Source organism: Mandrillus leucophaeus, unplaced genomic scaffold (genome assembly GCF_000951045.1).
Source record: "Mandrillus leucophaeus isolate KB7577 unplaced genomic scaffold, Mleu.le_1.0 Scaffold101, whole genome shotgun sequence".
NCBI classification, from domain to species: Eukaryota; Metazoa; Chordata; class Mammalia; order Primates; family Cercopithecidae; genus Mandrillus; species Mandrillus leucophaeus.
The window spans coordinates 2,141,998-2,156,698 of NW_012098210.1; the positions used below are offsets into that span (position 1 = coordinate 2,141,998).

The 14,701-nt window shown below is 44.3% G+C and overlaps 1 protein-coding gene across 3 annotated transcripts in view; it reads right to left on the reverse strand.

The window, feature by feature from the left end:
• LOC105535703 (chromosome unknown open reading frame, human C20orf194) overlaps positions 1-14,701 on the reverse strand; it is a 155,632-nt gene that overhangs the window by 78,927 nt on the left and 62,004 nt on the right. For 2 of the 3 annotated variants that reach the window (XM_011974913.1, XM_011974907.1), the window contains 8 exons: positions 12,589-12,676; positions 11,294-11,370; positions 9,047-9,091; positions 8,614-8,659; positions 4,709-4,820; positions 3,162-3,232; positions 2,165-2,215; positions 1,463-1,550 (listed from right to left, as the gene is read on the reverse strand). In XM_011974913.1, coding sequence (XP_011830303.1) covers positions 1,463-1,550; positions 2,165-2,215; positions 3,162-3,232; positions 4,709-4,820; positions 8,614-8,659; positions 9,047-9,091; positions 11,294-11,370; positions 12,589-12,676 — 578 coding nt within the window. The remainder of the gene's footprint in view (positions 1-1,462; positions 1,551-2,164; positions 2,216-3,161; positions 3,233-4,708; positions 4,821-8,613; positions 8,660-9,046; positions 9,092-11,293; positions 11,371-12,588; positions 12,677-14,701) is intronic. The other variant, XM_011974901.1, reaches the window with a different exon arrangement.

The following is a 14,701-nucleotide window of genomic DNA, read 5'->3' on the forward strand; positions in this document are numbered from 1 at the left end:
AATGTTATTCTGAGGAAGCCAAAGAGGAACTTGCAGTAAATCCCTATAAAATCCTTGCAAGACCAACAAGGTTTTTGAGGATTTTATACGAGCAGAAACACTGCCAGTTTGGATTGAAAGGGACAGAGAAAGTATAAAATTGAAGGAGACTATTGGACCCTCAAAATTCTACTGGCAAGAGGCAGGATGATAAAACTACTCAGCTACAAACAAGGTGCTACCTTTCACTGAAAAAGGAAGGATGACAGCAGTGTAGCCACAAGCCCAAAGGGTGGAGCCATGAGCCCGGAGCAAACCAAGAGCAAACAGGGTAGAACCAAGAGCCCTGAAGCAGAGCTGAGAGCCAGAATTATTCCCAGGCCTTGAAACCTAATCAAGGAACTGAAGTCTGCCCAGCTGGACTTCAAAGCTGCCTTGGGCTGGTGACTCCTTTTTACCTTCTGTTTTTCCTCTTTGTGAACCTGAAGTCTATGCCAGTCCCACCTTGTATGTTGGGAGGGCTGCGGGCAGATGACTTGTCTCTTTAGTTTTGTAGGTCCACAGACACGGAGAGGAACTATGGTCAGGAGCTGTAGACAGATTACTCTCCCAAGCCTCATTTACATGGGACTTAGATGATCTTGATCATGAGATTTCAGATATTTAAGCCCATGAGATTTAGGACTTTGACCTGTAGCCACAATGGGATGAGACCCTCAGTAGGAGGTAACGAGGGACATGAATTATGGGGGCCAGAGGGTGGACTAGGATAGGCAAAAACTTAAGATGCTGATAGCAAAGAAGAATTACAGAGACTCCAAGTGTGAGAGAGATTCAATACAAGAAGGTTCTTTATAGCTGAGATGGAGGGGTTTACAAGGGCAAGGACTTCTGGGAGGAGGAGCTGAGAGGATCCCTGTTTGACAATCAGCAACAAAACGGGGACCTCAATATTACAAGCGAAAGGAACCAACATCCTGGCTGAGATTGGGAGAAGATTCTTCCCCAGAGGCTCTAGATAAGAGTCTAGTCTGCCTGATGCCTTGATTTTGACCTCAAGAGATCTGGGTCCAGCCAAGCCTGCTGGAGACTGTGACCTGGAGAACTGTGAGATAATAAGAGGGTGTTGTTTTAAGCTACTAAATTTGTGGTAATTTGTTACACAGTAAGATAAATGAATCCAGATTCTGTTTAGGTCCACAAATTCTATTTCTGGAAATGCTGCTGCCCTAGCCCATTCGGAGAGCTAACTAACCTCAGGCAGCAACAAAAGGAACAGGTACAGTTCTGTGATCAGCCCTTCCTAGCATAAATTTCCTCATCTACAAAGTGGGTGGGTCAAGAGAGAAAAGCTGTAGGAAAACATTTCTGTACCACAATTATGTTCAAATAGAAGACGTATTATTAATCACAACTCCCATGCTACCATCTGCAAATGAGGGACCCAGACATGGCCAAGAACATTAAAGTCATAGCTCCTTACCTTCCTCAGGCCAGGACTGTAGATTGCTGGAATAAAGATATGCTCCTTCTCCTCCTGTTAGGAAAGTGCCCAGGAAAGACTCATCCCCCTTTAAAAACAACAACAAAAACAAAACCCAAAAAAGAACAGGTGATTTATAGCATAAATATTCACAGAATCAAAAGTCCTGCCCAAATACGTCCATCTACAAAAGCTGAGTCAGGCTCAGACATGCCCAATGTATTCCATGGCCTTTGGCATTGTCTGGCTCTTTGGCAGGTTACTGGCATCCTTGATTTGTGCTGAGAAAAAGAACATTAAGATTCTCTCTGAGTCCAGGCATCAAAGCCTGCAATGCTGGTTCATGTTCCAGTGGATTTATTTCCTTTGTGAAAACGGAGGCAGCTTCTCCTTGGCCTAAAGCCTTGATGTCTCAGCTCTACATGTCTAGGCCAATCTGGGATCTGCTTTTAATACTATGGGGAGATTTAAAAAAAAACACCAAAAGGCCCTTATGGAATAAAGAATCCCTCTAATTGTATCCCCCATAAATGGTGATTTCGAAAGCTCTGCTGGGAAGGGGAGGAATGCAAATAGGAAGTGAAGACAACACAGTGTAAATCCTTTAGATTAGTAGTGAGAAGAAGTATTTTAATACCTTTATGAATTGCTTACATTATCTTTTGATATGATGTTAACACTGAGAATAAGAAGGCTGCTTACCCTCACTGCTTGCTGGGTTTTCTCAGACAATTTTACTTCATTATCTTCCACCTGTATCCAAAAGGAATGCAGATTTTCAGTCGACTACTTGAAGGGAAAACCCCGCTAGGTCTCCCCACTGTGTTCAGATATTCCCAGGACACTGGCTGGGCAGTCTTTCACCATGTCCATGTCCAGTGCTCTCAGGCCCTGACACACCTGAGATGTCTGCTGGTCACCAGGGCTCAGAGCCCAAGGCCATGGTGGGCTCTCTAACTAGGACCTGAGGTCCAGCTAATGAGCTTATGACAAGCAGAGGGGATGTGTTAGTCTCCACCTACATTTCACTTCAGAAAAAAACAACTGTTTTTAGGGATGAAGCAAAGAGAATGTATTAAAATATCTTCAGAGAATGTCTTCTCATTGAAATACGTTCAGATTAGAGGATAACTCTCGGTCTTCCCTGTCTGTGTGGGAACTGTAGAAGCAGAATGTGAGCACTCTCAAGCAGGGACTCAGCCCATTAGCAGACTCATTACTGTCACACCTATGTTCCAAGGTCCCAGTTTCAGACCAAGTCCCTCCCACTGCAGAAGATGGGACTTTTCTACAAGTAGAGAGATGTTACAGTAAAAACTCTGTAGCAACCACTCTACCAGAGAAGCAAGTCATGGGATTCACTTCTCATGATCTGTGTGACCTTGGCCGGGCCGTTCAATTTATAAGCTCAGTTTCCTCATCTGGAAAATGAGGCTGTTAATTTCTTCCTTTCACAATTTAATGGTGACCCACATGACTTTGTTCCTTTCTTTTGAAACTTTTCTAAGATTATGAGAGTTAACGAAATTAGGTTCATTTGTATAAAGAGAAAGGGCTGGGATAAAAAATTCCATTCCTGAACAACAGCTAGTTTAGGATCTGACATCCCACCAGGGGCCCAACAAAGAGGCTCTTCCTCAAATGTTCACCCTGATTTCTCCACACATAGGTCCACTTCCACCTGATGAATGACACTAACCAGCCAGGAGCAGAATCTGGGCACAGCAGCAGTCAGGACTATGGAGCGGGTTTCTGTGGTAACAGTGCCATCTGCAGGAAGAACACACACATGCCAGTTACTCCCCTACCACCTCAGCCTGCCTCACAGGACCCAGACCCTAAATGCCCTTCTCAGGAGTTAGGGCTTTTTTTTTTTTGAGACAGAGTCTCGCTCTGTCACTCAGGCTGGAGTGCAGTGGTGCCATCTCGGCTTACTGCAACTTCTGCCTAGCAGGTTCAAGCAACTCTCCTGACTCAGCCTCCCAAATAGCTGGAATTACAGGTGCGTGCCACCATGCCAGGCTAATTTTTGTATTTTTAGTAGAGACGGGATTTTGTCATGTTAGTCAGGCTGGTCTCAAACTCCTGACCTCAGGTGACCTGCCAACCCCGGCCTCCCAAAGTGTTGGGATTGCAGGCAACATGGCAAAACCCCGTCTCTACAAAAAATATGAAAAATTAGCCAGGCGTGGCGGAGCATCTGTGGTCCCTGCTACTTGGGAGGCTGAGGTGGGAGAATCACTTGAGCCCAAGAGGTGGAGGTTGCAGTGAGCCGAGATCATGCCACCATACTCCAGCCTGGGTGACAGAGCAAGACCCTGTCTCAAAAAGAAAAAACAAACCAAAAACCAAGAAACAAAACTTTTGGGAATTAGTCCATTTTACCATTACATTTTCCTATCAAGATAGTACAGGTATACATATTAAAGATCAAAGAGAATTATTATTAGGCTCATTCTACCATTCTTTAGAATATTTTCATTCCTTAGAATATAGTAATTCTTTAGAATATTTTGCCAACTTAACAGGTAAAAAAATAATACCTAATTACTGTTTCAGTTTTTTCTATTTTTTTCTGAGACAGAGTCTCACTCTGTCACCGAGGCTGGAGTGCAGTGGTGCGATCTCAGCTCACTGCAACCTCCGCCTCTCAGGTTCAAGCAATTCTCCTACCTCAGCCTCCCAAGTAGCTGGGATTACCAGCACCCACCACTATGTCTGGCTAATTTTTGTATTTTTAGTAGAGATGGGGTTTCACCATGCTGGCCAGGCTGGTCTCAAACTCCTGACCTCAAGTGATTCGCCCACCTTGGGCTCCCAAAGTACTGGGATTAAGGCATGAGCCACTGTGCCCAGCCTTCAAGTTGCTTCTTCTTGACTCCTAGTGAGGTTACATATCTTCATTTATACATAGTCCTCCTCTCTTTTTTGTTTTCCATGTCTGTGAAGTGCCTGTTCATTTTTTTTGCTCATTTTACTATTGGGTAGCTTATCTTTTCTTATTAATTTGTAAGAGTTCTTCATAAATTAGGATGTACACCCTTTGTTCATCATTAATGTTCCTCTTTTTTTTTTTTTTTGAGACAGGGTCTCGCTGTGTTGCTGAGGCTGGAGTGCAGTGCTGTGATCGTAAGTTCTAATATTTTTACCAGCTTACTGTTGGTCTTTTGCCTTAGTTTATAGCTTATTTTGCCAAAAAAAAAAAAAAGGCTTAAGGTTTGCTTTCTAAAGATCACATATACTTACCATTTTCTTTAACTAAGATTTGAGAAGTCAAAAATGATTCAGAGAAAACCACAGATCCTAAGCAACCATTTCCTCCCAGCAAGTCAGGAATGTCATAGACGGTCATACAAGCCTGCATCAAATGAGAAACCAGTTCGATCAGTTACCAGCACAAAACCATCAGAGAGAAATCCATAAGAACGAGACCACGAAATACTGCCTAAAGGAACATGGCAAAAGAGTACTGAAGAGTTTCTAGGGAAAACTGGAGTTATCCTAAATACATCTTTGAACTGCGAGGTGACTTTAGGATCACCCGGGTTTCCCTGAAATTGCTCCCTGATCAGAGACACACTTGGGCTATAAGGAAAGTATCTTTGTTTCCATATATTCCCTCAAATTGCTTTATACTGACTAGGCACAGTGACTCATGCCTGTAATCCCAGTAATTTGGGAGTTCGACGAACCCAGGAGTTTGAGATCAACCTGGACAACACAGTGAGATCCCCACTCTACTAAAGAAAAATCAGGCTGGGCATGATTAATCATGCCTGTAATCCCAACACTTTGGGAGGTGAGGCGGGTGGATCACTTGAGCCCAGGAGTTTGAGACCAGCCTGGGCAACATGGTGAAACCCCATCTCTACTAAAATACAAAAAAAAATTAGCCAGGCATGGTGGCGTGTGTGCCTATAATCCCAGCTACTTGGGAGGCTGAGGCAGGAGAATTGCTTGAACCTGGGAGGTGCAGGTTGCAGTGAGCTGAGATTGCGTCACTAAACTCTAGTCTGGGAAACACAGCAAGACTCTGTCTCAAAAAAGAAAGACAGAAAGAAGTAGCCAGGAATGGTGGCATCTGCCTGTGGTCTCAGTTATTCAGGAGGCTAAAGCAGGAGGACTGTTTGAGCCCAGGAGGTTGAGGCTGCAGTAATCTATGATCATGCCACTGCACTCCAGCCTGGGCAACAGAGCAAGACCCTGTCTCAAAAAAAAAGCAAGAAAGCTATTCAAACTTTTACGGCCAAGATAAATAAAAGCAGAGGCTTCACTAGCCCGGAAACCAAATTAGAACAACTCAGAGAGCTCCCAATGTCCAGTAAGAAAGCCCTAATTTATCAGGTAAAAACTAGTGAAAATGGAACAATTCTGGGAAGAAGCCAGCAGAAGAAAGAGAAAATGATGTCAGCTAGAGCTAGAGTCTTGGATGACCAGGAAGATCTGATGAGGGACATGGGATAAGTAGCACAAGGACCTGTCCCATCCTACCCTGAATAGCGGTGAGCGGTGGGTGCTGGTGCAGATCTCCTGAGACTAAGTCCACTTTCACATATTATCGTTCTAGTGTGGGACCCCTGTCCCACCCCTTAGGACACAGACAAAAGACCTGAGCCTCTTGAATGGATTGCTGAATTTTCAAATAAAAACTTAAAGAGGGCACAAAGTTGAAAGGAAAAAAACCACAGTTAAAGCCAAAGCCCTTAATTTTCCATATTATGATGATAATAGGATATATAAAAGAGACAAGTAGGCTTCTATATTTGAGTTAACTTTCTTTTCAGGTTTGACAACTGGAAGGTTTATCTAAAGCTGTCTCAAAGGATTTCCAGCATCTGAAGACACAGAACCCTTCTGAGCTACATGGTCCCTCTTAAGTGACAATGGCAATCCTACGTCTTTGGTTCCCAGACCAATCAGGTGGACAGATCCTGTGGGTTCCTGATCCTTCATGTTCATATTTGGTCACTGATACTGAGGAAGGGAAAAGAGGATATTGAAAAGATAACATGTAGCGTTTGTTGGACACTTGTTATGTACTTCCCACTATGTGGCACAGGGAAAGAAAAAATATGGTATCGTGCCTGTCTTCAGGAAATCTTAATGTATAGCTGAAGAGACAAGGGCATTCGTACACAAAGGTCATCATATGACACATTATGATATCATATGATACATTAGGATAGAATTATTCCTTAATTTGTGTAGTACAAACTGCAACTCCAAGGATTATAGGAATACTTGTAGGGAGAAATCAACAGGGAAGGCTTTGGGGAGGAGATAGAACTTCATCTCTGGATAAGAGGACAGAATGTAGACAGAAAGCATCGACTTGCTGCTTCTTATTTCCTATCTCATTAGCTGTGCATACTTGATGCAAGACTATGATTTTACTGGATTCCTAATCACCTGCTACTATGCAAAGCATCTTCCAAAGCACCGTGCAAGAGTCCCAGGAGAGAAGTCAGACTTTAAAGTCAACAAGGAGATAAAGTATGATCACCTAAATATCAGAAAGTATTTCCCAATGTTTTACTAATAACACGAAAAAGTCTGAAATAGTTCTAAAAGAACATCCACACAAAATGTTGACAGATGGGGACCAGGAACATTATAAAAACATAAATTGCAACCTTAAAAAAATTACCCTTGTTGTACTATTCTCTGTAGATGGGTTAACACTACTGACAGGAACTTCCGAGTTACTTTTCCACAGGTGATGGTGATGGGGATGTGCTTGTACCAAATTATCCACAGCTGCCCACCCAGTTCCCTGGGACCAAAGCTTTTTGGAACTAAGGCTCAGGCAGTGGTCACAGAACAGACTCAAGATATAACACACACCACATATCCAGAATCTTGGCTGGATATGTACCACCCTCTCATGCACCATTTGCCAACCTTCTTCACATCAGGATGTTCTGGGGTAAACGGAGGACTCAGCCTGTGGCTGAGAGCAACTGGCCTAGAAACTCTGGCTCCCCCAGGCCATGCCATCCCACCCCAGGGACCATTAGCTCAGTGCATCTCCAAACCATCCCCCCAGCACACAGGTTGGAAAACATTGCTCTGACTACTCTACTTCATGGCAGACACAGGTCCCTGTTGATTACTGGTCATTTAAATAATTATAGTCATGTATCACTTAATGACAGGGATACATTCTGAGAAATGTGTCATTAGCTGATTTCATCACTGTGTGAACATTATAGAGTATACTTAAACCTAGATGGTATAGCCTACTATACACCTAGGCTAGCTGGTGTAGTCTACTGCTCCTAGGCTACAAAGCTGTACAGCATGTTACTATACTGAATACTGTAGGCAATTATAACACAATGGTAATATTTGTGTATTTAGGCATATATACACATAGAAATGGTGAGTAAAAATACAGTGTTATGATATTATGGGACCACTGTTGTATCTGCAGTCCACTGTTGACCAAGATGTCCTTTTGTGGTACAGGGCTGTAGTTAATTTTCCCAGGTTCCCGGTTTTTGTTTGTTTTCTGAGACTAAATCTCACTCTGTCACCCAGGCTCGAGTGCAGTGGTGCAATCACAGCTCACTGCAGTCTCAAACTCCTGGACTCAAGTGATCCTCCTGCCTTAGCCTCCTGAGGAGCTCAGGCTACAGATGCATGCCACCACACCTGGCTAATTAAAAAAAAATTTTTTTTAGACACGGGGTCTCAACTATGCTGTCAAGACCGGTTTCAACTCTAGGTTCCCATTAAGGACATCAATGCAAGTCTTGGAACTCAAAGATGCCACTGAAAAACTTAAGTCTGTTAGTCAAGGCAGGCTTGTCCTGGACTCACATTTCGACACGAAGTCAGAGCAATCTCAGCTACCTATAGGAAGGCTTCATAACCCAGAAAGAGGTGCCTCCCAACACCTCAATTAAGACTCTGGACCCTGGGGAAGCCTAGGCAAGGGAGAATAGATGTGGGTGGGCCTGGCACAGCTACCTGGGTACCCTCAGTAAGCACAGGCTCACCACTGCTACGGCTCGGATAGGACTGAGAACAGATCAGTTTCTTCAGGTGGGGTGGGCTGCCCAAGACCCCCACCCACTCCCACCTCCTAACTTACAGATGTCCCTCTACAGGCCATTTCCAGCCAGCTGACCCATGACAACTCTGCTTACCGTCTTCACAAAGGATAAGCTATCTTCACTGTCCAGCGGTACAATTCTAGAAGAGGAAAGAGATGGAAGACTATGTTAAAGAGTTTTTAAGTGTACTTAAATTCACAGTGTTCGCTTTTTTCAACTTGGTAATGACAAGTCATAGACTCGGATTGCTCTTAGGGCCTTTCAAAACACTGGGTTGCATGTTTGTAGAACTGGTATGTGGGCCACTAAGGTGAGTATGTCCATCGCCACCTCTGCCCCTCAGCTCTGCAGTGGGAAGAACTCAGGGTACAGGGGCTCAGCTCAGCAGTCAGCCCAAGCCCAACCCTGGAGTGATGTCACTGCTAGGTGTGGAAGCATGAGAAAACCACTCATGTCAGCAGCCTTCCCCCTCTTTATCTTCCTAAAACTTGCTCCATATAAGGTTATACCACAATCATATACGCACCTTCCCTGATTATTCACAGCATGTATATGAAAAGCCATCTTGGAGCTGTGGACCAGAAACAAAACAAAAGAAAAATCAGTCTGCTCCTGCTCCCCAGACACCTGTGCAGGGTACCTGCTTGGGATTCTCAAGGCCACACAGTGAGGTGTGTGTCATCCTTGCTTTACCCAGATTTACCCTATTTTAGATACTTTCCCCAGGGTCCTACACCACCAGCAGGTATGGGGCCAGCGTCTAACTCTAATCACAGCCCTGCCTCTGTGCAAGTCCTAAGGACTGTCTTGACTCTTGGACAACAACAGGAGAAAATGACATGAGAGGACTGCTGCTCACTGCAGACTGAGAGTGACCCTCCATCCCTGCTCTAAGCACAAGCAGAGGCCATGTCTCTGCAACTCACAGTCAAATGCTGTGGAGTCAGGGGCAGGGTGAGGCCTTCAGAGCAGAGAAATAACTAGAAAACCCTTTTGGCTTACTCTAACTTGTGTAAGTGTAATTTCTTGCATTAACAAATACTAGATAGCTACACACTAATTCCTGTCGGCATTCATGGCTCCCATTCCTTCCCCTCTTGGGAGAAAGAGATCTGCTAATCTGAAGCAGTTCGAGGGTCCTCACTGAAGTTATATATATATATATATATATTTTGAGACAGTCTCGTTCTGTCACCCAGGCTGGAGTGCAGTGGTGTGATCTCAACTCACTGCAACCTCCACCTCCTGGGTTCAAGCAATTCTCCTGCCTCAGCCTCCCCAGTAGCTAGGACTACAGGTGTGTAAAACCACGCCTGGCTAATTTTTGCATTTTTAGTGAAGGCGGGGTTTTGCCATGTTGGTCAGGATGGTCTCGAACTCCTGACCTCAAGTGATCACCTGTCTTGGCCTCCCAAAGTGCTGGGATTACAGGCGTGAGCCATCGCGCCCCGCCCTCAGTGAAGTAATCTTTGTGGCGAGAAAGGGGTGGGGCTCCAGGTGGAAGACTGGCCTGGGAGACTCTTCTCCCATTGACTGGTGTTTTCTCTTTGTGCCTTTCTCCAACTAGGGCAGACACCTAGCCCTAGGAGGCCTTGGGACTTAGAGGGGGCCTGCTCTGGGGAAGCTGAGTGGCCTAGACAAAGGCCCAAGTAAAGGAGGAGTAGAATGACTATGCTAGCCATATTGATGGTAAGAGAGAATACCCCACTGTGACAGCAGCTAACGTCTATGTGCCCAATTGCTTTACAAGGTGGGTAGTTGAAGAAGCAGAAACAGACAGTTCCCTATCTTGCCCAAGGTCACACAGATGCAGACTGAAGGAGCGTTCTCAAATTCAGGTTGGCCAGAAACAGATAGTAAAGGCCAGCACAAGGTCTTAAGGGAACAGACTTCCTTTATCGTTCCCCTTTCATGGCCAGGACAGCAAGATCCAGAAGACCCAGGGGAGAGAAGACCTGAAGCAAGTCTAAAGCCCTGCACCACAGAGTTCTGGCTTTCTTCCACTCGTGGGGCTGCAGAAATAGAATTCTTCTTGTTAGAACAATTAATTGACTAATCTTTCAAATACTCCAACTTATTACCCAGGACTGTAGATGTAAGAAAATGTGGGACATAGACCTGAGGCATCACAGGACATATCCTAGAAGTATTCTTAAATAAATTTCCCAGTATTGGTGTCTTTTGTATCCTTTGTATAAAAGTACACACAATGGTCCTCACATAAAACAGTGGGTTAAGTGGACTGGGTTCATGAAGATTTAGCTATGGATAAAGACTACAAAGAGATACACCGTGACATGCTGGGAGATGTGATGGAAAAATCACCAGATTCTCAGACCATGCAGACCCCAAGACATGGTGGGCTCAGGATTTCTGTCATTCAAGAGACAGATGAGGCCCAGTGCAAGTTTCTTCTAAGCAGTGACTATCTTCCTGTGCCCAAGGCCCCCTGCCCCTAAAAACCTCACCACTCAGGTACCCAGCTTTGCCTTTCTAGCCTTGGAACCCAGGCTTGTCAAGTCTCTTGTGATGCTGGTGTTAATCTGCCTTGCATTTTAACCTCAGAACATGTGTGTGACTTTCTCAAATAGTTCCTGCATCTTTGGCTCTTTGGCTTCTAAGGCTGAATCATGAATGACTCTCCTTCATATATCCCATTATTTTACTGAAACATTTCTCAAAGCGGAGATGAAATCTGAGTTATAAGGGAAAAAAGAAGCTTTCAAAAACAAAGAAAAAAAATTCCTTATAAAAAATATCAGCCATTGCTTACCGCAGGGCTGCCTTAAACGGAATCAACTCAAAGGAATCTAACCCAGATCCCAGAGTCTGCTCTGCTACCTCCTTGGCCTGTAAAATAACAACAAGACAGGGACAATTAGCTTTCACAGCAGGAGAAAGTACACATATCACTGATGGAAGGGCCCTCCTAACACTTGTCCAGGATCACACTATGCCCCAGTGTGCCCTTCCCATCTATGTGACTACTTGGAAGGCATGAATAAAGTGAAAGCATCATGTTAAGGGAAACAAGGGCCTGCTTTCTCCAGGCTAGGTTCACAGGACAAAACTGCATTCAGGCAGGTGTGCACTGGAACCTGACGTGCTGGATCCAGAGAAGTGACCAGCTGTGATGACAGCAGCGGAATGAGAGTTCTGTAAAAGTGCTTTCTCCTCCCTTCTTCCCCGGCAGGAAGAGGAAGGAACCTCTGCCCTCAGAGTTTTAGCCAGATGCTAAGAATATCCAAATAGCAAGAGTTACAAAAGATCAGTTAAAAAACAAAGATGTGAGAACTGATATTGAAGGACACCCCACTGCTTTGGATAAACCTTCTGCATGTAGTGGTTAAAGGGCGGAGAAATTCAGAGTCAGTACTAGGGATACAAGTTCAGTGAGGAGGGGAGATGGCAAGGAGCTGGTGACTACAGCTACAGTCTCTCTGATATCTACATCATACACAACCTTTCCAATGTCAAATGGCTTCCTTCAGAAAAGGTCCTATTGGCATTTGGGAGGCATCAAGCTGACTCTTCTCATCTCCTTACTGGGTCAGATATAGGAATCCAACTCAGGGCAGGTTAACCGCAAAACAGCAAGGAAGATAATGGTCAGAGAACGGGAACACATGTGCTTGTCTAGGAAAAGCAAGTCAGATTTTCTAATCTTTAGCTGTTTTTATTAAACACTGAGTTATAGGAAATCAAACTTACCGAACTTTATTAGAATTCACAGTAGAATAATCTATAGTTTTTTTTTTTTGTTTTTTAGTTTTTAAAAGCCTTTTGTTTAAGCTATTCAACAAAACAATGTGCTACAGAATGATTTTTCCTTAACACAACCAGATGTCTACAAAGAAGCACCGATTAGTTGTCATCTACAAGACAACAGCAGCACAGTGACAGGCAGCAGAAGCTCAGTGCTCTCAAGGCTTCGCTCTGCCTGGTGTCAAAGAGGCCCAAGCACGCACAAAAGTGAGTACTACAAGGTGTCCAAAGAAGAAACACATGGATAGAATGTTTTACATTAAAATAATAACTACTGGAAGAGAAACATGGTATTTAAATTACCTTTGTTAGACTGGAAGTTTTAGCATAACATGCAATGCCAGCCACAACAGCCTCAATAACAGCAGCATATATCTGGGACAACAGCCTACTTCAAAAACAAAAAATAATGGTTAACATTACAGCATCATGAGGTTTTTGTCAAAAGATGCATGCACACAAATGACAACCCCTAAGAAACTGATTTTTAAACAGAATGGAAAAAGGCAAAAATATAACCCACTGATTTCTAAACCTTTTAAAAGTCACATGACTGGGCCGGGAGTAGTCGTTCAGGCTTGTAATCCCAGCACTTTGGGAGGCTGAGATGGGCAGATCGCTTGAGCCCAGGAATTTGAGACCACCCTGGGCAATACAGCAAAACTCCATCTCAACAAAAAATAAAAATAAATAAAAATAAAATTATCCAGGCGTGGTGGTATGTGCCTGTAGTCTCAGCTATTTGGGAGTCTAAGGCTGGAGGATCACTTGAGCCTGGGAGGCAGAAGAGGTTATAGTGAGCCAAGATTGTGTCACTGCACTCCAGCCTGGGTGACAGAGTGGGACCCTGCTTTAAAAAAAAAAAAAAAAAAAAGTCATATGCCTGGTTTGACTTATACTTTGCTTTTGTTATCACCTTAAGGAAAGTCGGCTCCTCTGAATTCTGCTAGAGACTGCCCCTCCCTGTTTGTAATCAAACAGAATAAAACTGTGTAGACTCCTTGACTCCTCTATGTGCAGGTGCAGCTACCTACAGACCAGGAATCCCTTCAGTGTTATCATACCCACTTGCTGCTTTTCCAGGGACCAACCACACTGTAGTTTCATATCGTCTTTTCACTAGACCTGCTGAATGCTGGTCTATTACTGGAACCTCTGGGTAGGAGACCTCAGGGTGGAAGAGAGATGACCAGACTGAGGAGGGCCCGGGTTTTTCTCTGCCAGACTGGACTGCCACGAAGGTCTCTAGAAAAACCAGTCTGGTTCATTTAGGGAACCACCTAAGGTGGTTTTTCCACCTTGGCATTTACGACTGGATAATTCCTTGCTGTGGGGTTTGTCCTGTGCATTGTAGGATGTTCAGCAGCACCCCTGGCTGCTAACCAGCATCCCTACCCACTAGATGTTTGGTAGCATTCCAGTTGTGATAATCAAAAATTTCTCCAGACCCTGACAAATGTTCCTGGGAGTGGGGAAAGATGGGGGAGGGAGCTACAATAGAATTTCCCTTGGTTGAGAATCACTGCCTTGGAGGAAGGAGGTGCAGGCTCTTCTTAGGACACTTATGAAGAGAAGGGGCTCATCCGAGGGGCCCTGAAAGGCCAAGAGAGGCACCTGGCAAGGAAATAACAAGGTCTCACCTAAAAATATGTCTATTTTTAAGTGCTCATCCAAGGGGCCCTGAAAGGCCAGGAGAGGTACCTGGCAAGGAACTGACAAGGTCTCACCTAAAAATATGTGTATTTTTAAGCCCATAAGAATATTTTAACAGGTAAAGGAAGGTGATAGGAGTTCAAAAGTGGGAAAAAATACAGAAATGATTGGTATAATCCTCTCATCTTATAGAATAAGCAGTAAGGGCCTCTGGAAGTAGAGTAAGTTGTCTATTAAGTCACAGAAAATTCAAGGCTGACCCAAACTTAGATCTGCTCTCAGCCTGGTGCTTTTCCACTGTGCCACATCACATTGCCATCTCCTTCAATTTCCTTCTTGGCTCCTGCACCACACCTCCACAATGTAGGTAAGAGGTTAGGGTTGAGTTGAAGAAAAAAGAACAGGGAGAGCTCATAAAACAAAATGACAGCTTCGAGTACCAATATATCCTGAAGACTTCTGGCCAGGCCAGGGCAGGGCAGAGGGTATACCCTGGAAGGGGCCTAGCAGAGAGATGTGAATGAGCTTGGTGCCTTCCAGGTGAGACCAGAATCCTCTACACTTTGACCCTAGGGTGCAGTTTTAAAAATGCCAAACCCAAAGACATGTAAAGATATTCCTCTCCTCAGCTGATTCAAACATCACTCAGTACCAACATTGGTCAGGCCTTTCCCTTGCTTGGTCTTCTCCTATACTGATCCTTACACAGGAGCTCAATACACAAGCCACATGACTGCTGACCCATAAAATTAAAAAGCCTGCA